Consider the following 24,352-nt stretch of genomic DNA (forward strand, 5'->3'; position numbering starts at 1 on the left):
TGGTTTGTTTTACTGCTTTTTTCTTTCCAGCCTGAATAACTCAGTGCATTACTGAGCATCAACTGAATGCAGTTTTAAATTGTCCTATGAGTATTTAAGAGCAGGACCTGCACTCTGCTCTTATTCAAACTAGAAGGCACAGCTGTATTAAAACTGGTGTCATTCTTATATAGGTAAAGCTAAACCAAGAAAATATTTTTAAATTACCAATACTACTTCTTGAAATTGTAAAAAATCACATTTTACTTACTGTAGTTTTGAGATACTAGGGTGTTGTACCGTGTTAGCCATTATGAATGTAGAGAAAAGCCAAGCAAAATGACACCTTTTATTGGCTAACTAATTTATATTTAAGATTTTTCATTTAAAGATTTACTAATGTTGTTTCTTGTCCTAGTGTGTGTATATAAACACAGGGAACTTCAGTTTCTGTATTACATCTTGCCTGAAAAAGGGACCTGAGTTGCCTCGAAAGCTTGCATATTGTAATCTTTTTAGTTAGCCAATAAAAGGTGTCATTTTGCTTGGCTTTTCTCTGTAGTTTTGAGATATATTTCTTTTTAAACATTTTTGTATAAAAATTCAAATTCCAGCAAGGCTGCAATGGATTTTTTCTATAGTTTAATTAGTTTAAGTAATGCACCATATTGCAGGTGAATATAAGGTGTGGCCAGGGCCATCTTAACAGCTTTATAGTCTCTATGTTGGTGGGGCCTCGGGCAACTGCCCAGTGTGCCCATGCGTTAAGATGGCCCTGGGTGTGGCTCTGTCCCATTTGTTCCTGGTAAGAGCAATAGTGACACTTTATTTTTATTATAAATTAAAAACTATTTAACATCTGTTTTTTTTACTCTATAAATAAACACTTATCTTTAATTAGCTGCAAAACCACAACATTTGATTTGCACATCTTATTTAAATGAGAGATTTCCAACCACTTCACTACTCACTACATTAACAGAATCATTCTACTCAACAGTATGATTTGTACCAGTTGAATTTATTGGTATGTTTCATTCATTTGATTTGCTTGCTATATTCATTTTTTCCACGTGTAAAGCAAAGTGTTTATCAAAGTCAAACATGTGTGTACAAGAATCCACTGTGATTCATGCAAAATAACAAGCAAAGGGGCAAAATCATCATCTGATTTAAAAGATAACCAAATTACTTTGTGTCAGATTAACATAGTGCACTGTAAAATTAAGTTAGAAAATCATATCAGGGATTTAGTGAAGACTGTGCATTTTTAACTTTATTTATCTGGTGGAACCAGTTGAGGCAGTGAATCATAATTTTAAACCTGAACTTTCTCGTAAATGTGATTGCTTTCTCTGAAGGGGCTTTAGGTATGAGTGAGATGCAGTTATAAGGCTGCTCCTTACTTAAAAGTTATAGCAATTTCTTTAAGCACACGTCTTTTCCATGTATTGGAATGACAGCACTATTTATGTAGGTAATGATTTATAAAGCAGTGGGCAGGTGCTAACAGATCAGGGGTATACAGTTAACAGAGAGAATCTAAAAAGAGTGCTCTTAACAAAGTATAATTGTAAGGGCCATACATTGCAGGATTAGTGCACTTGATGCATAATACCAGCTGACCTATTTGTTTTGTATTGAGAATGGACCAAATGGACTCAGATAATGCCTAGACATTTGTGATATTGTGCTCAAAAACACATCACTCATGAAAGGTATGACTGGGGCCGAACAACAGACAGGGTGGAGTACGTCAAGGAAAAGTTGAGGACAGTGATGATGCTATAAGAGCTGTTTGATATTTGAATTTAAAGATGCAATTGAGTTAGTGATATATACAGTAAATGACAAATGGGCTATGCCATACAATAGCTTGTTTACTCATTTTGATTTGAAAACCTAACATTTTTAATTTATAAAAATGCATTAAAGAAATACTTCTCCCTAAAATTATATTTTTTATATCTTAAATACACCATGTACTTTGCTGTGGTGGCTATTTCAAAATTCTTAATCTCATTTTTTCATGCAGAATGGAGACAAAAAAGTTTATGACATAATAGAAACCAATAAATATGTTTTACAGCAGCAAAGAATGTGAATAACAAAGACAGGATTCTTGAGCAGTAAATGAGGGCAAAGGTGGGTCTTTAAGTCAAAATGTTATTTGGTATTTGATATACTTTACTAATCTTTTTGTGTGACATTTGGAGGTCAGACTGCATTCCCATAAAGCTTTAGGTTTCCTGTTTATGATGTGCACAGATAATTCAGGAACTATTTAAGAATATTTTAGCAAAAAAACATGTGTTTTGCTCATTTTGTACATGTGACTGGATAACTGATATGGGAATTATGTAACACAAGTAACATGTGATTTTTTTTTTTGCTTTTTTCCACTTTTTTTACATTGTCATTCTACAGAGTTATCAACTTCTATTAGGTCAAACCTTTTCTCTCCATTCTGGACAAAAACATTTTTTTGGTCACCACTTTCAATGTATATGGGGTAAGTTAGGGCTGGACAATCTTTTAGGAAACACAGGCAGCCGCCTAGGGCACTGCCACCAAAGTTCTTGAAAGTTAAGGGGAGATAAGGAACATCGTTTAGACACTAAGGAACCTGTTCATGTAACTCAAGAGGTACATGCTCCGGAATCCCCTACCCACACTTTCCCCACCCCACCCCGCTATAGACACTGATGGCTGCCATTTTGTTAACTCAAGGGGCGTGTGCTCTGTACACTGAGAAGCCACCCCAATCCCTGATTGGTTCCCAAAGTCTAAAAATACTGAATTTGCTAAGGACACAGCTGGGCACCGTTTATGTTTAGTCAAGCATAGGGCCAAAAGGATTCCATATGGGCTTTGACCAGAAATGAGGTAACATTAAAAAAACATTATGGTTGGTTGGAGTATTCCCTTAAGTATATTGTCAAAGCTAAAATGTCATAGTGTGCATGAAGAAATCAGGGTATAATATTAATACTAAGGGTGAAATGGATGTATAACCGTGGCAATAGGTGACATTGAAGACTGAATGCTTCAGATAGAAAAAATGACATGGAACAAGACCTAGCAAAACCCCAGCAGACTGAGAGGAGCTAATGATGGCAGTAACACGCTGCCATGACAGAAGAGAAAGAAGGGCATCACCCTGTGCATGCCTTAAAAACATTAGGCAGGTTTACCTGACAGACAGACTGAGAGAGAGAAGTCTGACTAGAGTGGAAGCTGACCGTTTTCCTCCAGGATGCTAAAGGTCACATGCTGTCTAGGCTGACTGACTGTTTGCTATGGAAAAACAAAATGGAATCAAGTGAAGGACATCAAAAGTGGAAAGACCTCTTCCCCACTAGAGGGCCCATGTTCCCAACTGTGCTGTTTCTGGCTGAAGATATACAGAAGATCGTTCTAAGAAAACCCACTTTCCTTAAAATCAAAATATTATGGTTTTGAGTGTAACATGAGTTGCTCTGGTTGGTAAATGAGATCTAACTGGTCAAATTGTTTATCCACAATGCAATTCTACTTCAGTCCAAAGTAATTATAAATGCATGATTATAACATTAATTCTACATGCTTAAAGAGAATTTGACTGAAAAGATGTTACCCCTATCTGCTGACTGTTTTTAAGCATTCTTTAGTTTGTATTCTACTTCTGTTGAAGGTAAGGCATGTATAGGCCTTGTGTTTTTTTCACCTTATTTCTGTATTACCATGATACTTTTTTTCTTTAAATGATCACTCATACACTTTGATGACTCTGCTTCATTCATTAATTTGTTAGAATTCTACAATGCATCTTTCTGTTTATCTATCCATCCTACTGCTTGAAAGCTTGTGAACCCCTCTTATAATTTTTTAAATAAGAAATTAATGTTTATGCAAAATTAGTCTTTAGGCTTTAATCAAACATTATGTATATTGTTTTATATAGATAAATGCAACATAAAAATAATAATTATGATATAAATAAGACTTATCTTGTGTGCAAAAGTAAGCAAAATACATTGCTCATTAGCTCAATCAACTAGGCAAGTATAACTGTGTGTTAAAATAATTGGGTAACAAATGAACCAATCATAGAGCCAAGCACCAAAGTACAGTTTGAGAAGCACTCCACTTAACAATCAATTTGGTCTTGGAATATATGCCACAATCTAAAAAGACCACAGCTAATCTCAGTGAGTTCTGCAATGGTTCATCAGTCAAGAAATGTTTATAAAGCTACAGCAAAAATTTTGGAGTATATGTCAGTCTACAAATATAGAAATTTTAAGACAAAGGTAGCTAGATATGTAAGTGCACAGAAAACTATTGCATATGATGTCCAAAAGAGCTCCTGCTCTACATGCATTGATCTTCAGAATGTCTTGCTTCAGGTGATTTTCAGGTTTGTTCTTCAAAAACATACCTTCGGTTCACACTTTGTGGTTCCCTTTTCACAGTCTGGTTTACAGACTTTGGTGGATGAGGAATATCCTTAGATCCTTGTTCTTATTTTCATTCTCCACTCTAGGATTTAGGAGTTTCAAGTAGTCACCATCAGCTGTGGTTAAATAAATCAATCATCCAGTATTTAAGACCAACTAAACAGCTGTGGCATTCAATGGAGTGTAGCTTGGAGAAATTTATTAATCTCAGAAAACAATATCACTGCTCAAATTAAGTCTGAAAGTCAGTCATGGGGATTCTGTAGATTTTTTAACACTTTTCTCTATAAGGACAAGTCTAAAGTTGAAATTTTAAGTCAAAGATCTTTTTGATATTTGTTATATTTTTCATTTGCCTGTTCCCGTTTTTCTTTAAAAACAATAAAAATGTTCACAAAACAATTGTGTCACAGGACAAATTATAAAAGTTCAACAGAAAACTTACACTGCAAAGAGCAAAAAAAAAAAAACAAAAAAACTTATATACACTGTCAAGAATGATGGTAGAAATTGTTAGCACTTGGATTGGTTTTCCTGTCAAATATCTGGGCATCACTGATGGCACACAAATTTCAGAGTCAGACCATATTCTGGAGAAGAACATCAAGCTCTCACTCATGGGTTGAAAAAGTATGCAAAAAGATAGTCCTATAGAGCGACAATAATCTACAGCACTCTCACAAATATAAAAAATATGAATTTCAAAAAAGAAATTGCATATTTTCAAGTTGGCCAGTCATTTCAACTTGGTAGACATGATGCAGAAAGACTAATCATGCAAGACAAGTGCTTATTCTGGACCAAATAAATTAGGTTGAAAAGAAGAAGGAAAACAAAAATCAAAACCCAAGGAAATGTGAAAGACTAATCAATAACTATAGTACATATTTAGTAGGTGTAATAATGCCTAAAGATTGAACCTTTGCTTTTTGAACTTAATTACTTTTGCACACAAAAATCGTTGAGTTTCTGTTAACTTAACATAATAATAAAACAAAATGTGTGCCCAACATTCAGATATCTTTATTAAAATCGAATTTAATATATTTTTTACCTTGTTCTTGTAAGGCCTGGTAAATGAAAGGTCCAAATGCTTTCAAGCACCACTGTATGCATATAAGAGACATTATTATGTTTTTTTATATTTCATTTTGTCATAACAAAGAATGTAGAAGAATTCAGATATGTCGACGTCTTTGTGCCGCTCTGTGTCGGACTTGTTTAGCAGACAAATAAATAGGCTGTTTTCCAAACTTTTCCATGATCTCTCTGATTCGAGACATGTTGGTTCTCCTAAGAAAAAAGTCACACTGTGTAGCTCCCATTTCATAGTCCACTTCACAGACTTTAGTGGCTAAGGAGTATCCCTCTGCTCTTGCTGTGACTTTATACTCTCCTGGATTAAGGAGTCTCCAGTAGTCTCCATCAGCAGCTGTTGAATACATTAATAAGCAAGTGTATAAGTGGTGCAAAAATAGTAACATAACAAATAGATACTGCAGCTTCAGTCTTCAATTGTTTAGTAGTATAAGTAAGATAAACCATCTGGGCATATAATAGACCACTGTGTTACTGTCACCATTGGCAAAGAGTAAGTGATAGGCAGTGAAACTTGCATTTAAATAGTCCCTGTAAAATTGTGGTAGTTAACTGTCTTGGGATGTTGCCTGTTTAAATAGTATGTAGCATGATTTCATCTGTTTGTGCACACTGTTTTGTCTTATTTGCACTACCTGAACCCTGTGAGCTTTACCATACCATACCATATTTATTTGTTGGGCGGTTAAAAACACAGCATTACAACTGACCGAAGCGCTGTACAGTTACAACAAGCAGGACTAAAAGCAAAATATTAAAAACAAACATTAAGAGAGAATTAAAACAGAGATACTAAAAACAGGGGGACCAAATAAAATAGAGAAAATAGCAAAAGGCAAGTGCAAAATGAAACAGGTTACGAATTAAAAGCCAATGTGAAGAAGTGCGTTTTAAGGCGAGATTTGAATGTGGCGACTGAGCTTTGTCATTTCATCTCTCTGTATAGCTGTATATGGTTGAGATGACAATAAAGTTTACTTTGTCTTTGAAAAGCACATTGTGTGCTCCCAATTACTCAGTGGCATTTGTTTACTTTTAGAAGTGTATGTTGATTACTCTCTCTGTGTTGTCTTTGTTGTGTCTTCTTTAACAGTTCGGTCTTGATATTGTTGCAAATACACATGATATTTCAACTGGCCATGCTGCCTTCTAATGGCATAGTCAGAAACCTTTTAAAATAATCCAGAAAACAGTAATAAATGTCCCTTTACCACAAGCAACATGAGACTTTACTTGTTTATATTATATAGAGCAGAGGTACGCAAAGTCGATCTTGGAGAGCCAAAGTGGCTGCAGGTTTTTGTTCCAACCCAGATTCTTAATAAGAAGTCAATTATTGCTAATGAAGCACTTATTGCTTCAGTAATGTTTTTCTGCTTCATTTTAGTGGTCTCGCTTGATAAGATTTCCCACCCTTAATTGCTTATTTCAGTCTTAAACAGCTGCATTCACTGTTTTAATGGTTTCTTATTAGCAATAAGATGCAAATGACAATAAATCCAGCATTTCTCCATCTATCTTGTTTCAATATACACCTGTGTGGATCCATCATGTACTGTTTGGCTTAATAAAACACTTAAGAGTAAAATGTGACAGATTGAAAATGATATTTTATTTTAAATCAAAAATGATCCATTGTTATTTGCATCTTATTGCCTGCAGCCACTGCAGCTCTCCAGGATTTGCCTACCTCTGATAGAGAAATAGTAAAGCAAAAGTGTCTTCTGTTGTTGGAGCAGATTATACTTTTGTATATAAACACCAGATTAAGAATCTTTGTATGTAATGCTTCAATATGTCCTCTTAAAAAACTGGGTTATTTTTTCAATTTGAGAAATGAACATATCCATAAGCAAACCATCTGAATTGGAAAATGACCGTTACATCACTTAAGCTGTGGTATTTGCTAATTTAATATTTTAACTATGGATTTTATTCTCTAACCAAGAAATAACAATATATTTATAAACATTCAAGATAAAGTCAAACGGGGTTCTTTACTTTGTGTAATTTGATTATTATCACACTGTTACAACTTGGGTAACTTTGGGTATTGTATAAATAACATCTGAGAACTGTAAAAAGTCCTAGTGCACAGAATGTCAGTTTTAGTGAACACCTAAAACCTGATGTGTGCAAGGCTCCTTGTAGTCCAGTAGTATGTAAGGGATTGAGAATCCTGGCTCTAGTGTATATACAGTCATATGAAAAAGTTTGGGAACCCCTCTTAATTCTTTGGATTTTTGTTTATCATTGGCTGAGCTTTCAAAGTAGCAACTTCCTTTTAATATATGACATGCCTTATGGAAACAGTAGTATTTCAGCAGTGACATTAAGTTTGTTGGATTAATAGAAAATATGCAATATGCATCATAACGAAATTAGACAGGTGCATAAATTTGGGAACTAAAAACAAGATATATTACATCAATACTTTGTTGAGCTTCATTTTGCAAATATAATAGCCTCTAGACATCTCCTATAGCCTTTGATGAGTGTCTGGATTCTGGATGGAGGTATTTTTGGCCATTCTTCCATACAAAATCTCTCCAGTTCAGTTAAATTCGATGGCTGCCGAGCATGGACAGCCTGCTTTAAATCATCCCATAGATTTTTGATGATATTCAAGTCAGGGGACTGTGACAGCCATTCCAGAACATTGTACTATTCCCTCTGCATGAATGCCTTTGTAGATTTCGAACTGTGTTTTGGGTCATTGTCTTGTTGGAATATCCAACCCCTGTGTAACTTCAACTTTGTGACTGATGCTTGAACATTATCCTGAAGAATTTGTTGATATTGGGTTGATTTCATCCAACCCTCGAGTTTAACAAGGGCCACAGTCTCTGACTAGCCACACAGCCCCACAGCATGATGGAACCTCCACCAAATTTGACAGTAGGTAGCAGGTGTTTTTCTTGGAATGCGGTGTTCTTCCGCCATGCAAAGTGCTTTTTGTTATGACCAAGTCCAAAGCAGTCCAAAGCACTTTGTTCCAGCTCTGTTTGTGGCGTGAGTGCAGAAAGGGCTTGTTTCTGATCACCCTGCCAAACAGATGTTCTTTGTGCAAATTGCGCTGAATTGTAGAACGATGTACAGATACATCATCTGCAGCAAGATGTTCTTGCAGGTCTTTGGAGGTGATCGGTGGGTTGTCTGTAACCATTCTCACAATCCTGCGCTTATGCCACTCCTGTATTTTTCTTGGCCTGCCAGACCTGGGTTTAATAGCAACTCTGCCTGTGGCTTTCCATTTTCTGATTACATTTCTTACAGTTTGACAGTTTAAACCTCTGAGACAGCTTTTTGTAGCCTTCCCCTAAACCATGAGACTGAACAATCGTTGTTTTCAGATCTTTTGAGAGTTGCTTTGAGGATCCCATGCTGTCACTCTTGCAACTGACACATCTTAAATACCTTTTCTCATGACTGGACACATCTGTCTATGAAGTTCAAGGCTTAACGAGCTAACTCAACCAATTTGGTGTTGCAAGTAATCAGTACTGAGCAGTTACATACATTCAAATCAGCAAAATTGCAAGGGCACCCAATTTTTGCACAGCCAGTTTTTCACATTTGATTTAATTTCATAAACTAAATACTGCTTCACTAAAAATCTTTGTTCAGAAAAGATCCCAGTACTTAGATGTTCCTAGGAAATGAAAGACATACCACTGTTATCTTTTTTGTTGAAAGTAGAGTAAATTATTATACAGGCTGAGAGGGGTTCCCAAACTTTTTTCATATGACTGTAATTATTGGCATAACTCATACTTAAAATAAATTATATTCAGGCAAACTTTCATAAAGTAATATATGTTGCCTTACCTGTTCGAATATCATGATTGATTCCTTCCACAGCTACAATCGCATTAGGAATGCCCTTTCCCTGTATGTCTCTTACAACACCTTTGATACCCCTGTGCACCTGAATGAAAGAGTACAAGGTGAAAGAGAAAAAATGATGCACATACAGAACCTTCAGTTCAGTTATATTGAGCTAAGGCATTTACTAAAATGTAGTCATATATTTACAATTTTAATGTATGTTACAGTTGCATATACTGTATTATCTGCACAGTATAATAGGATATAAAGTCAATTTTTAATATGCAGGCATTTTTTCATATGCTTCAGATATCTGGTGGATGTTCACAACAATGCAAATATGCATTTTAATGAACTATAAAAACATGTAGAAATAATTAAGGCAAAGTATTTATTGTATGTTCGTTGCTGTATTAGAAGATTGTAGTAAAGACTGCTTTTTTTAATTCATGTACATTTTATGAAAAGAGCTGAAATGTAAAGTTTTTAAATACATTTATGGTGCTATGTCATGGTCCATTGACTGTGCATGTGTTGTTAGTTTATACATTTACGTTTTCAAAACAATTAACTATTATAGTTTAATGTCAAAATTTTACATGCTGCTTTCAGCACATATTGGGATTTTTTTATGCCTTTTTCATTAAAACTAACATAAAAATACTAGGGAAATATTAGGGATAGAAAACAATATCAGACTACTTTTTGATAATTATGTCATATACTGCTAGAGGTTACCCTTTCCGAACCCAGTAGTATGAACTTTGTTTCTGTAGTACAATCTGTCAAAAATTGTTGGCAACAAACTTGCCTTTTATAAGACATACCCAGGAAGAATCAATCAGAGAACATAAGAGGGCAGAAAATATAAATCATAAAGTGCTGGTTGCATTTGAATTTACATTGTACTTTTTCATGTAGTTTGCACCAGTTTTAATTATTAATGTGTAAGCCTCTTAAGGTTTTATTATTTACTATTTGTATTACATACTGTATATTAAATAGAGTGTATTCTACAAAGGATGGAAAGTATGATACCTTGGTAAAGATGCAATAGACAGTAGCCCTTCTACTTCCATCTGTCTCATGTACTGATACCACATTTGGAATGTTTAGCCATTATATTGTTGCTGTGTTTACCTGCACTTTGGAGACGTGGTTGCACTTTTCATTGCTAGCCTTGCTGTCTCACAGCACTAATCAACTTTCTTAAAAATCTTAAAGTACAAGCAGGCAATTATTATCCAAAAATAAGATTGCTTGGTTTGCTCAGTAGAACCCTGCCTCTCTTCCTTAATTTCCACGTGAGCAGGTTTTCAATAATATTTACCGTAGATACTCACGTATAAGTCGAAAAATTTATGCCTTAAAATTCATTCAAAAACACAAAGTCGAATTATCCACGGGGCAACACTAATTTCATTAAATAATTCTTTAAACTGTGAAATACCGCACTTGAATTTGAGCGTTAGCTTTTGCAGGTTTTGGATAACAAACATACCATTAGCTGCCAGTAGATGGCGGTAACCAGAAACATACAGTATTTCGGACCATAAGGTGCAGCAGATTTTAAAGCGCAATATCAATGAATGGGTCTCGATCCCGCTGTCATAAGTATCTTCGTTTGTTACATACGAAATAAACGGATTGGTACCGGAGGTGTGCGGTCGAATTGCCGAGTAATACTCTTCACAAAACAGTTCAGGCTTAATAGCGACCGAGTCCGCATGTTCTCGGAGTTTGGTCCACGGCGTCTGAACGAAAGGGTTACAATGGCGCTCACGTTCGCATCCGACAATCCCATCCTCGACACTTTTCTCCCAGTTTACTAGTTGAAAATGGTGGGACATAGTTTCCTTTTGCGTGGGCGATGTCCTAAAGGGGTTGGTGCTAATTGCGGTGGCATTGGAAAACTCTGTTTCCAGGTCAGCGTCTACCCCTAGTTTTGTCACCACTCACAGTTTCCTAGTTACACACTCCACCGAGAGAATGCACCAATTTTCTTTCAGTTTTACAAGCTTCGTGTCACTCACTAGTGCTGCCAGGAATATTCCCGGACAAGCCCCCAGTGTTACCTTTCCTGCCTGTCTCTGGACCATGGTCGGGGTGACGCAGGGGAGCTTCTCCTTCTTCGTGTCCAGTGGTGTGAAGCTCCAGGGCCAGAGCAATTTGCTCTGGGGTAAAACCCTGTCCCTGAGTTCCCTTCTCCTAATTTACAGCAGGGAGTGACACACAAGGCTTGACTGCTCAATGGTTGACTTTATTATCTCCTTCTTTTTAAGGTGCCTGTTTTAGCTTAACAGAGACCAAAAACACAAGAGCCCCACCACACCGTCAACAAACACTTAATCCCAAAACTTCACCCCCAAAAACCCTGACAACTCCACCCACATTCCACATTCAGTATAATTGGGATGTCAGACTGCTATTTTAAGCTCTGATCCCAACAAGAGTCAGACTTTGAAGGATTTGAAGAGGACACTTAGGGCCACTTTATTATATGCAAAGGATTTGAATACGAATTTGAGTGAAATATTCTAACTGTAAGTAAATGAATAAAAATTTTTTTGGAGTTTTAATTTTGGCTTGCTAAAATTCTTCAAAGATTAAAATGTCGAAAGTCTGGGCCCAGGTACATTGGGTATAATTATGAAATTCAAAGAATTTAATAGGCTGTCAAGCTTTACCCTCGACTTATATGCGGGTCATAACAAATTTCATAATTTTCGGATTAAACAATACACTCGACTTATCTGCGAGGTCGACTAATAGGCGAGTATCTACGGTAAATGAAGTTGTACTTGCATCCAGCATTTATTTTCAAAAAAAGACTTATTCATTGTTACTTGAATGCATTTGAAAACAGTACAGGAATCTGAGTAAAATATTAATTTAAATGATATTGACCCTCTCAGCTCTAGCCTGTTCTGCCCTAAAATGACATAATACAGAGGAAATATATTTTAGATAGACCTGCAGATGGTGGGACAAGAATCCTGGTCAAAACATAACATGCATAGGTCAAAAGCTAAAAAGTCAAAAAGGAAACTGACACCATGATTTAAGTCAACATTAAAAAATATATGCACAGTATGTGTTGCTCTGAAATACTCATAATTGTTCATTTTTTAATAGAAAGCAAAATCTTAAGGTTTTGGAAGGTGTGCACTGTATTCTTAAATTCCTCCTGGGTTATATTCTGTTATGCACTTAACATCATGTGATGATCGTGTTGCTACAAAATGGCCATTGAATCTTAAAGAACAACAAAATGATGGCATCCATTATAACTTGAATTATGACCAAAAAAATATAAACAAATAACTGAATCATTTAAATAATTTCTTTTTTTTTTGGTCAATTTTTGAATAAAAGCACACTTGTTTTGTTATACCTTTTGTGAAGGTTCTTATTTGATATTTGGACTTCAGTCTTTACACATTATACACCTCTCATCAACATTTTGTCGTTATTACTATAACATTTAAAAAGTTTATTTTTTAGTTATGTGCTCAATATTTCTTGCCTCACATTCCCTATCATCCCACACTTACCCAGATCGTTGTAGACATGGAACACACATGAAATTTATGCATTCCAAGTAACAATATATTATTTACCTTACACAATTCTAGACACCTAACTCCCAGATATACACAGACTTCAGTTATAAGAATTGTGTCCGACTTCAACTGTCTTGGTGTGGGATGGGATAGCAGGCCTGTGGCCAATTGACACATTTGCAAAACAAAGGCTGAGATGAGGACTTGCGAGGGAATTTAATGTGGCCCAGGATTGTGAATATTTTTGCAGGCTTCAGGGATTCTAGTGTTAAAGAGAAGGAATGCAATAGTGAGCTCAGCAACACCAGATGTCCTAGACAACCATGAAAGACAACTGTGCTAGATGATCACAGAATTCTTTACTTGGTGAAGAAAAAGCAATTCATGGCATTTAGACAAACCAAGAACACTCTCTGGGAGGTAGGCCTATCATTGCCAAGGTCTACAATAAAGAAACGTCACAAAAGTAAATAGAGTGGCTGAGGTTTCTGACAGTGTTCCAGGTTTCTTTCTTGTGTATTTGGTATGCTTATAAACCCTTTCTTCATATTTATAGTACAAGTGATAGCAAAGTAATAATTCTTAAACAATTAAACTCTGACATGTCTGTGTATCTTTTTTTTGTAAAGATCTGAAAAGGGTGATCCCATATATTTTTAGGCAACTTTCACTTATGTATGAATGTGAAATTATGTCATGTCTTAGTTCTTGGAGTTTGTTTCAAGTAAGAGGTTAATTTATAATGATAGGAGTGTAATAAAATCATCTGTCAGTAATAAGTGACTTAAATTGCAAATTGTTAAACAGACTTTCAAACATAAAGGCAATGATGAGAAGAGGACTGCTAGATTGCCTTTAAAATGGCAGAATCTCACATTTTTTTTTCTTAAAAATGACATGGATATGCTATTTTACAATAGGTGTGAAATCTCAGGATAAAGATCAATACTCAAGAAAATTTTTGGCTTGAAAATAGACATACCTGGTAAATTTTAAGGCTTTTTTCAGAAGAATCAGGCAGTGTTTTTTGTTGTTTATTTAAAAAATGCTTCATTTGTAATTAAGAACACAATTAGCCATGTCAAATTATTACATGCAATCATTTTAAATAAAATAACTTGACAAACACTGATCTTATCCTTCTATCCTTGCCCTTTGGAAGCTTCTCAGCCACTGCTGGATCTTAAGACACAGTAATGGATACGACTCTATTAAATAATTCTGTTGCTGCATCTGCTTAAAGCTTTCTTTGTTAATTTTGGTTATACTGTGCTCATTTACTTCTTAATTTTATTTTTTTTCACTATTGCTGTTATTCTCCAAGATAATGACCAACCTACCTTTTCGAGCCATAAATGAAAAGTTTATCCAAACTCTCAAATTTGCTCCACAGCCTTTGCAAAATTATTTCAAATCCAGGATGTCAGTCAGAATCTCGTGCTTATTTTGCGCTGAAATTATTTTTTATCTTTAACTACTTTCTTTATATTTTCTGTTAAATAGCAAATCTTTGGGTTTCTACCATTAAAAACACTAAGCATCTTTCCTCCATTGTTCATTGGGGCTAGTACCAAGGTTGAGATCATCAACATGGTTTGTTTAGTCAACATACATTTAATTAATCTGCGGTGGGCTGGCGCCCTGCCCGGGGTTTGTTTTCTGCCTTGCACCCTGTGTTGGCTGGGATTGGCTCCAGCAGACCCCTGTGACCCTGTAGTTAGAATATAGCAGGTTGGATAATGGATGGATGGATTTAATTAATAATGCAATATATAAGAAAAGCTCCTAAATAGGTCTCATCCTAAAATGAGACATTTGCTTGGCCTTCCCAACTGAATCTGTATTGATTTGGTTATTGAAGTCTGTCCAACTGTCACCTTAGCTGTCTGAGCAAACCCCCCAAAGTCTCCAAATTTACTGAAATTTGTAAATCATAATAACATATGGAAGCATCGAAGCAATTGTGGATATTTTATTTTGTATAATTGTTCTGTCACAGATTTGTAAATTGTCAGTGGTTTTGTATCCTAATTCAACAGTGATACCACTGTGGCCCACACATATATTTCATAATTGTTGACTGGCACTCTGTATTTCAAAGAACTTTCTTTTCTTCACTTGCAATAACACCATGTGAAATAAGAATAACTATTTGCACTATTTTGTTTTAAGTCAAAACTTAAAAAAATGGCCAAGCAATCAAAAATTCATCTTAAATGTTTTTTTTATTTCATCAGTGATTACACTTTTGTCTAAGTGTTGTAGAAATATGCCCCATTCATTTGGTAAACTTTTAACTTTAAATTAGAGTGACAAGCAATTAAATATGGTCCACTAGTACCTAGATTTTTACTTGACTATCTCATATGTGAACAGCTGTACTTATTGCATGACAAAACTAAAATGCTATTTTTTAAAATTTTATATTAGGAATTAACCAAAAAAATAAATATATTTTACAGCCCTAGAGAAAACATTTTGCTATGGGGCGGTCACAGTTCCCCTGCTACATAGATAAGGAAAAATCCAGATATTTTAAACATAGATGAATATATATTTATGCAGATTTTTTGCTTCGAAACAAAATGTTTATTTTTCCAACAATATTTTTCCTTTCATTTTATTGTGTATTCTGCATAAAGCATCTCGTCATAAATGCAAAGTGTGTTTAAGTTCATCCATCCATTTTCTTAACCCACTTATCCAGGGCAGGGTCACAGGGCCTATCTTTACATTTACATTAATTTGCTTAGCAGATGCTTTTATCCAAACGTGTTTTCAAAGGACGTCAACATAATCGAGTAAACATTAGACTGGGGACTCTTTCTGAAACAAATGTTACAGGACAGGGCTACAAAATTGATCATCACAAGTGAGGTGCTTAGAATCAAAATACAAGCTAGTTACTGTTCCTAGATAACAAAATCTAATGCAGTTAGACAGAAGTTCACCAAATAAAAGAGTCCTCAAAACATTTCTTAAATACCATGATGGAGTCAGCAGTATGGATGGAGGAATAAGGCCGCTTGTTCCACCAGCTAAGAGCTACACAGGAAAATAATCTGGACTGAGATTTGAGTCCATGCAGAGTTTGGCATCACCAGATGCCACCTACCTCAAAATCATTTGGTGCAATGCAGGAACAACACTTGTCCATTGCAGGGTTTCAGTTAATAATTGCTACTTAAATCATCTTTGGAGTAATCACTTTATTGCTATATATGATTCTGCAGACACTTCAAAGTGCAAGTATTGAGAAAGGATAGTATGGTTATCCATAATACATGCAAGCAGAAGAAAGAGGGCACAATGATTACCCAATGCCAGTACTTCTTCAGTGATCCTTCATGTGCTAGCATTCCACTTCACTAGTCAACTATGACAATGTATTATTTGAAAGTTTCATGCAAATATTTTATTAGAATGACACAGTTTACACAGTCATTGAATATCAAATTGGGCTGTTTAATTTAAATGAAGTTATGCACTGTTTGGCTGTAGGAAGCCTACAAGAACTGTGAACATATTTGTCATGTTTATGTATTTAGCTCAAGGAAAACTGGATGTTTTGATTCATAACCTTCCTATTAATTAAAAGTTACCTCCTAACTTGTCTTTTAGCATTTACTCCCCATTAGTATTCAAAGGATAGAACCAATGCGATTGCAAAGACACAATCTGAAAATGGCGCATTTATCTCAAAATCAAAAATTAAGACATATAATTGTGGATTACAAAAAAAAAAATTTTACTGTCTTAGCTTTTAGCAAACTGCTCCCTGCAAATTTGCTTCAGAAACAAATCCATGTTTGTGCAGATTATAGACCTGATTGATATACAGTATATTTATACATGCATATATGTGTGTGTAAATTCACTTTAATTCCAATTACACTGTGCTTGGGAGGAAGTTGAATTTAATACTTCTGCCTTGAGATAACAGTGTCATCGTCACCATTCTTTAAGCTACAAAAAATAGTTTATTTTGTACCTGTTCCATAAACACAATCAGTGATTCACGGTTGTTTTCCCACTCTTGTGGCAGCTCGCTTTGATGAGGGAATTTATCACAACCCACGTACATCGACAGTTCAAAGCAATTGGTGTGCAAGTAGCTGAAATCATTCATACCTGTCAAAAAAAAAAAAAAAATCCAGAAACTGCAACCATAATTAATCTAGTCTATACACATTCTACTGATACTTACCTTTTTTATTTTTTAGTCTGTCAAAGTGTCTATGATCAAAGTAATACCTTTAATGATAATAAAAATCAGTTCTGCTCCTCACAGTAAACTAGAGTTTAGCTACTGAATTATTATACATATAATTTTGGAGAAGTAATGATTTTCCAAGCAGCATCATCGACATTAATTGAGCAATCATATTTAACAGAACTTGCTTGTAATTTCAAAACACTGCAATCTAACAGTGAAAGTAATGGTGCATATTTAGAAAAATTTTAGAAATGAACAATTTTGTACTTAAAAATTTGACTTAATTACTATACTTCATATGTAAATTATTTTTATTCATCTCTATTCAAAAGTTTAATTGTATAGACTGGATTAAAGAATAACAAATTTAGCAATTGTTAAAATACTTGAAGTCCACCACATTCATATGTTTATAAAAATCAATACAGTTTTAAGATTGTGCTTGACCAAGTTCCAGCAGCCTAACCTGCAGAACATGACCCAAAACTGGAGAGACATCTGTCTATTGATAGCTGAATTTCAGTGTGAATTTTTAAAAATAGCTTTATTTTGGCAGATTCAGTTCCTGTATAATTACAAAACTTTTAAAATGTGTAAAGCAGCTGCTTTATAGGTCTGGACTTTTACAAAATATCTGGCTTTAAAATTTTTAACATATCGGTAAATTTGAGATATGTGACCATGGTGTTATTATATTAAAATATATAAAATATCTAAGTATTTATCTTCAACTTTTCCAAGCAAGGCAATTATCAAAGTGATTGTGGATGAGCGTTATTACTTACCCAGTGAGTATCTAACATATTTTATGAAAACTTAAATGGAGACAGCTCTTCTATATAAAAAATTTAAGATAACTTGCAAAAGATATAAAGCCACTCCACACTGAAAATGATAAATTATCATGAATTTTCATTTGGAGAGAAAATGTGTTTCTAGCACAATTCCAAGTAACAAATCATCAATTTGTTAAGACTGGTGCGATTTTATTGTATTCAATTGATATAAAATAGTGAGTGCCAATAGAGTGACTTTACAATTCTTCTCTAGCTTTTGATTTTGTTTGTGCATTTGAATTTTATTCTCAAACTTGTATTTTATTGCACAATATAGAATAATGCAAAATTTAGGCCATCACTATGGTGCCTAGTTTAAAACTACTTTAAGGATCTATTACTTCCAAAAGCTGTTTTTTATTCAATCTAAGTTGTTTATTAACATATTTTATTATAGGCTCCAATTTTGTAAATCATGTAAGATTACATACAAATAATTAAACTGCTAGAATTACATTATTGACTTCATATAGGTTTCATGGTACTTCATTATAAAAATCTTCAGAAAAGCTAAATAAAAACTAAATTACTAAAGACATGAAAAATACTAAAGGCTGAATAACATAATAGCATTTAGCACTTGTTTATTTCAGGTCAACTCATGTAAAATATATGACAAAGGCTTTTCTATAGGAATGCAGCCATGTCACATTATAAATATTTTTAAATTAGCAGTGTTCAGAACCTGTTGAAATTCTCCTTTACTGCAAACTCTAAATTATTTACTTTCTTCTCAGGTTTACTTCAAATGATTTGCCATATTAGGTTCACAACACCTGAACCACAGAGATAATCTAACATATTGTCAAAGATGCCACATTAGTAGGTAGCATTTAGAATGTGTGGCTATATACTTTACATATCTAGTGGTAGAAAGTGTATATTAGTAATGAATCTAAACTAACAAGATGTTATATGACTGTTTCTGTATTTTGATTACTGTCGAATACTGTTCAGTGTATTTTCTGTAATTTTACTGTTTACTTGTTTGTCATATTATTTTATCTGGTGGGTAAAAATTCACTCCTACAAGGATCCAACATGTCATGACTGAGAATTGATGCTCCATAAAATTACTTGCAAAACTTGCAAAAATGCTGGGATTGCCAGTTCTGCTTGGTGCGGGCAGATGCTCATGTCCTGCCACATTGGGCCAGGCAAGTAAAGAAAACTCTTGTAAGTTCAACCATTAGCCTATTTAAGTTTTAACTCCTTTTTCTATTGTAACAGAGCACACTAGTTTTTCTAGTAAGGCACGGTGGTGCAATGGTAGTGGTGCTACCTCACAGTTAGGAGACCTTGGTTTGCTTCCCTGGTCCTTCCTGGGTGGAGTTTGCATATTCTCCCCGTGTCTGCGTGGGTTTCCTCCCACAGTCCAAAGACATGCCGGTTTGGTGCATTGACGATCCTAAATTGCCCCTAGTGTGTGCTTGGTGTGTGTGTGTGTGTGTGCCCTGTGCAGGCTGGGATTGGCTCCAGCAGACCCCTGTGTTAGGATATAGCGGGTTGGAAAATGACTGACTGACAGAACGTTTTCTTTTTTTAGTTGCAGGTGAATTATGACAATATGCTATAAAAAAGTAAACAAATGTCCTAACATTATACACTATTAGCAGTGCTTGAAGTGGAAACAAATTACTGGTGATACCTAGTTTTTTCTAATTTCTGTATAAAAAAAACCTATAAATTCCTACTTCCAGCAACTGTATGCCAGGAAGCTCCATTAATGGTGCCATCCTCTTTAGCAAAGTCTTCAGTGTGGCAGACTCTCCGGCTAGCATCAGTCATCAGACGGTGTGTTGAGGCATAGGAGAAAGCAAGCCATCGAAAAACATGATCATCAGGTGTGGGAGTATACTCTTTAGTACTCCATTGTGTTCGACTCATGTCATATGGGTATGTCACAACCAACTCTCCTCCTTGCAGATTCCCACCAAGGACAAACGGAATCTTCTCCATCCAGGCAATGACTGCCCGTGTTTCAGCTGCTACCTAACCAGGAAGAATAAAACATTTTTAATACATTTTTATATATTAATATAATGAATTATCTTTTTAAATTAAACCTGACAAATGATAATATAATGTTAAATTATATTATCAATCATGTTACTATTAGGAACCTAATTACTGTGCTGTTTTATTTTTTATTATAATTATATTTTTATTGAATCAAAAGAAATAATGAGATGCAAACTCCAAGATGCACATCAAACATATATTCAATATTTTTATAAAATAAAAATAAATTTCAGAGTATTACTTTATAATTCTTCAAATGAAGCACTATACAACACTGCATGGTCAATCTTACTCCTCACAAAAAGTTTAATAAAGAAAAACAATACCTTTAACCCTCCTTCTTTATACTACATATTACTCTACACACAATTCAAAAAACTTTTTTCAAATATCAGAAATAAATTCACCACAACTACTATATCTTTATATAACTTCTTGTATTGTGCACATGTTTAATAATAATATATATTAATTAATTGCACTTTCTAGACACTCAAGGACACCTTACAAGATAAAACCATAAAACTGTTCCAAAAATCCGTGATCTCAGAATGAAGTCTGGCTTGGCTGATTCCACAGAACCAAAATACAATTAGTTCCAGCAGTCTGGGATAGGTTGATCCAGATTAATGCATGTTCACAGCAAAATTTACAAGCCTTTATCAGTTGATTACTTGTGTTGATCAGCAAATTTCATCCATCCATCATCCAACACGCTATATCCTAACTACAGGGTCACTGGGGTTCCACAGAAGCCAATCCGAGCCAACACAGGGTGCAAGGCAGGAAACAAACCCCGGCAGGGCACCAGCCCACCCCAGGGCGCGCACACATACACACACACCCACACACCAAGCACACACTAGGGACAATTTAGGATCGCCAATGCACTTAACCTCCATGTCTTTGGACTGTGGGAGGAAACCGGAGTACCCGGAGGAAACCCACACTGACACGGGGAGGCAAATTTCACCAAATCGTTATTTGTAACAAATTTGCTGCATTTTTGTTTGCCCTTGTTAATTAAATTATTTACTGAAAATTCTGCTGTTTTAGGAGATTTTTTTTTATACTAGTGCCCCATAATGCTTTGCGAGGCCAGTTGCGACAACCTCTGAAGATGTAACATCCAACATTGATGGGAACACCCCCGGGTATATAATGCTGATCATGTGCATTACAGACACTGTGGGATGTGTTATCTGTGCTTGTAGCCAAATATACAGATCAATCTTCAAGCTCCATGTCAATATAAGAGAAGGAGGCACATGCATAATAATTAGCCACATTGTGTGGCAAGAGTGCAAACAAACAATGAAGGAGCACTGATATCCCTCCCCCAGACAGAGGACACTCTATGAAATAATAATAATAATAGGTTTATTACTATTTACAAAAAAAGAGTAAAAAGTGCAAAGCATCAGTACAGATAGTTTGGAAAGCCTTCCGTGCAACTTCAAAAAATAGAACAAGCCACTTTGCATTTTCTGCCTTTGAAAGACCTACATACTTTTTCTGTCTTTTGACTGCAATTTCAGTATTTCCGCTTTGTTTTGATGAAATCTATGATTTCACGGCTCTGACTGAGTTCTTTCTTCTTTGATATTAACAAAGGCATGGTGGTGTAGTGGGTGGTACTGCTTCTGCACAATAATCAATCCGGTATAGTTGGCAGATGTTTCCCTAGACCTCATGGACACTTTAAAGACAACTGCACCATTATAATCAGGTCAAATCTAGTTCAGTTAGTCTCTCCATTGACTTTCATGCAGTTCGCCAAATTCGGTGAATATCGCAAATATTTCTGTGATTTCAGAGAACTCGCTGCAAAGCGAAGTTGGAATTGTTTGCTCATCACTATTGATCACTGAGCAGCCTTTCGACAAAGGACTACAAGTCTAAAAGTGGAGCAACACAGCAAGTAAGCAAAGGATGATGGCTTGGGGGAATATTACTGAAAGAATAAATGCAACAATTAATCTATGAAATCCAGGTAAACGTTGTGTGGTAAGTGGTTGCATTGTGCAATTTGTACTCCTTGTGATATTACTTGACTTGAAATGCTATATGCTCTCAAGTGAGCATTCCATTTTGTATTCCATTTTTGCAATTTTAATATCATTAAAAAACTGTAAGACCCACACCATTTACATTTTCAGCATACATAAAAGTTGTTCTAGTCATTACTCGAGAGATTACCATGCCTGCACTGAACCCTGTATTGTCCGCTAATTGCGTGACAAAAGAAAGCAAAGGTTAATTATTTTCATGATACAAATCTACAACAAAAAAACTCATAGTGCCCACTGTTTGACTAGTAACTTAGCATTTGAACATTAATTATGTGCCTGGCATTTCATATTATTTTAAGACTGGATAAGAGAGCACATTTATATTTGACTGGGCATTTGATATATAGATATTTGTGTGCTATTTGTAAAAAACCATCAGCTAAATGCACTATAATGCAATGCTAAGGTGGTATTGTTGCCTCATTCCATTAATGAACTCTGACTCGGACCTGCATTAATAAGCATATTGGGTATAGGTATCCACTGAAGTGAAGAGTCTTCAGAGTCAGGAGCGAGGAACTATGCAGAAAGGATGAAGGTGGTCAGCTTATTCCTCCATTGAGTCTATTATCAGTTATAATTTTTCATAAATGTCACAGTTATTTAAGGTTGATTGTCCTACCTGTGACTTTGTGGAATTTCTCTTTGAATGTGGTTATTTATTTCTGTCTCTAAAAAATGGACAGTGTGTGTGTATGTGTATGCAAGCAAATGCTGCTTCAAAGTTAAATGCAGTTTTGTGATTGCTTTGCCGTTACTGATCGACACTGATGTCAGTTCAAAGCCATGATGTGTGTCACTAAACATGTCATATTTTAGAAGGTTGCTCAGATGTATAAAAGCCTTGGATGTAAAACTGTAATATGATATAAAACTTTCTCCTCATCTACAGATAGAATCCCTAAATCAACATCAAAAAAAGTTGGATGCTGAAATAACATCAGACTGTTCTAATGCTAGAAAACATGTAGACTGAGTAATAGTAAGTTGACCAGTAGATGAATTAAAAGACTATGCTGTGCAACGGTAAAATGAGGAAGATGAAACTAACTTTCCTCAAGCTTAAGAGTAGAGCCAAAAATATAAATTAAAAAAAAGAAAAGATTTATTTGCCAGAATTTTATTATAGGGTCAAACTGAGTTTTTACAAGTTATTCACAAACTTCGACAATGAGTGCCTTGTCATGTCACAATCATATACCATCAGGGCCCATTTATTACAGCTGCTGGTGCCAAAACCACACCCCCTAGCAACAGAAACATGCATCATGGTAACAGCCAAAATGACAGTGCCCACAAGAAAACAAAATGACATGATGGGAAATTCACAATATATTGAGGTAGAAAATTATCAAGAATAAAACTAATCAGCAATAGAAAAATAAGGATACAATTGAATTCTCTGTATTTGAAAAACATAGAAAAAATTAATAAAATCTCTATATTACATATGCATTAAAAAGATATTGTCCACTTAACCAGTTAAGCAGACAGCAAAACTGATAAGGATTTACAATTAAGATTTTTCAAATCATTTGCCAAGGCCCTGGAGAAGATATTAATGTCCATGCACAGGAGGTTTAAAAGATGCCAGTTCTTTATTTGGCACAGATCATCTTTTATTGGAGCAGAGTGATCACAGCTCTTATGCAGCTACACAATGATTCTCTATTCTTCAAGCTGTCAAGAAACACAGAGTGCATACTGTCTCCTTGTTATGGCTAGAATTACATGTAAAATTCAACAGGAAGAACATTAGAAAGTGAAACTGAAGGCTTAAATTCAGTGTCCAGTTTAGCCTAATCTTAGCCAAATTTTCAAAACATTTAATGAAATAAGAATATTCTAACAAAGAAACATTAACCTACTTGAAAGTAAGCTTCATAGGAATGATAACATTTATCTCCACACAAGACGACTATAAATCCCAACCAGTGGGGTGAAAGCTGTAGCAATTCTGGTTTAATCAATTAATTGAATCAAAAGTTTCAATTAACAAACAATTCCACCACAATTCTCTGCAAATCAAAAAACCCAATTCTCTATTTAATATTTAATAAATGCTAATAAATATCAAGTCTTATTGTATTTTCTTTCATTTTTTAGGAATAAGTTGCTGAATTTTGGTTAAGAAATCAAACTTTTTAAAATGAAATTTAGACATATTATCTCTGTTTACCATTTCAAAATGATTATATAAATTATAAGATCTGCAATGTAACTTTGCTTTTCTGTTTTGTTAATTAATACACTATAATTTATTATTCATTGTGATAATTAGATAAATGCAGTTATTAAT

At 34.9% G+C, this 24,352-nt stretch overlaps 1 protein-coding gene across 1 annotated transcript in view; it reads right to left on the minus strand.

The window, feature by feature from the left end:
- Positions 1-507: 507 nt before the first annotated feature.
- The window catches only part of LOC120539457 (inactive carboxypeptidase-like protein X2), a 360,659-nt gene continuing 336,814 nt past the window's right edge, over positions 508-24,352 (minus strand). Inside the window, exons 11-14 of the mRNA XM_039769534.1 lie at positions 19,654-19,951; positions 16,899-17,038; positions 9,345-9,444; positions 508-5,850 (exon numbers count right to left, since the gene is read on the minus strand). Of these exons, the coding sequence (XP_039625468.1) occupies positions 5,597-5,850; positions 9,345-9,444; positions 16,899-17,038; positions 19,654-19,951 (792 nt within the window). The 3' untranslated portion in view covers positions 508-5,596. The remainder of the gene's footprint in view (positions 5,851-9,344; positions 9,445-16,898; positions 17,039-19,653; positions 19,952-24,352) is intronic.

This window comes from Polypterus senegalus, chromosome 1, assembly GCF_016835505.1.
Source record: "Polypterus senegalus isolate Bchr_013 chromosome 1, ASM1683550v1, whole genome shotgun sequence".
Classification (NCBI taxonomy): domain Eukaryota; kingdom Metazoa; phylum Chordata; class Cladistia; order Polypteriformes; family Polypteridae; genus Polypterus; species Polypterus senegalus.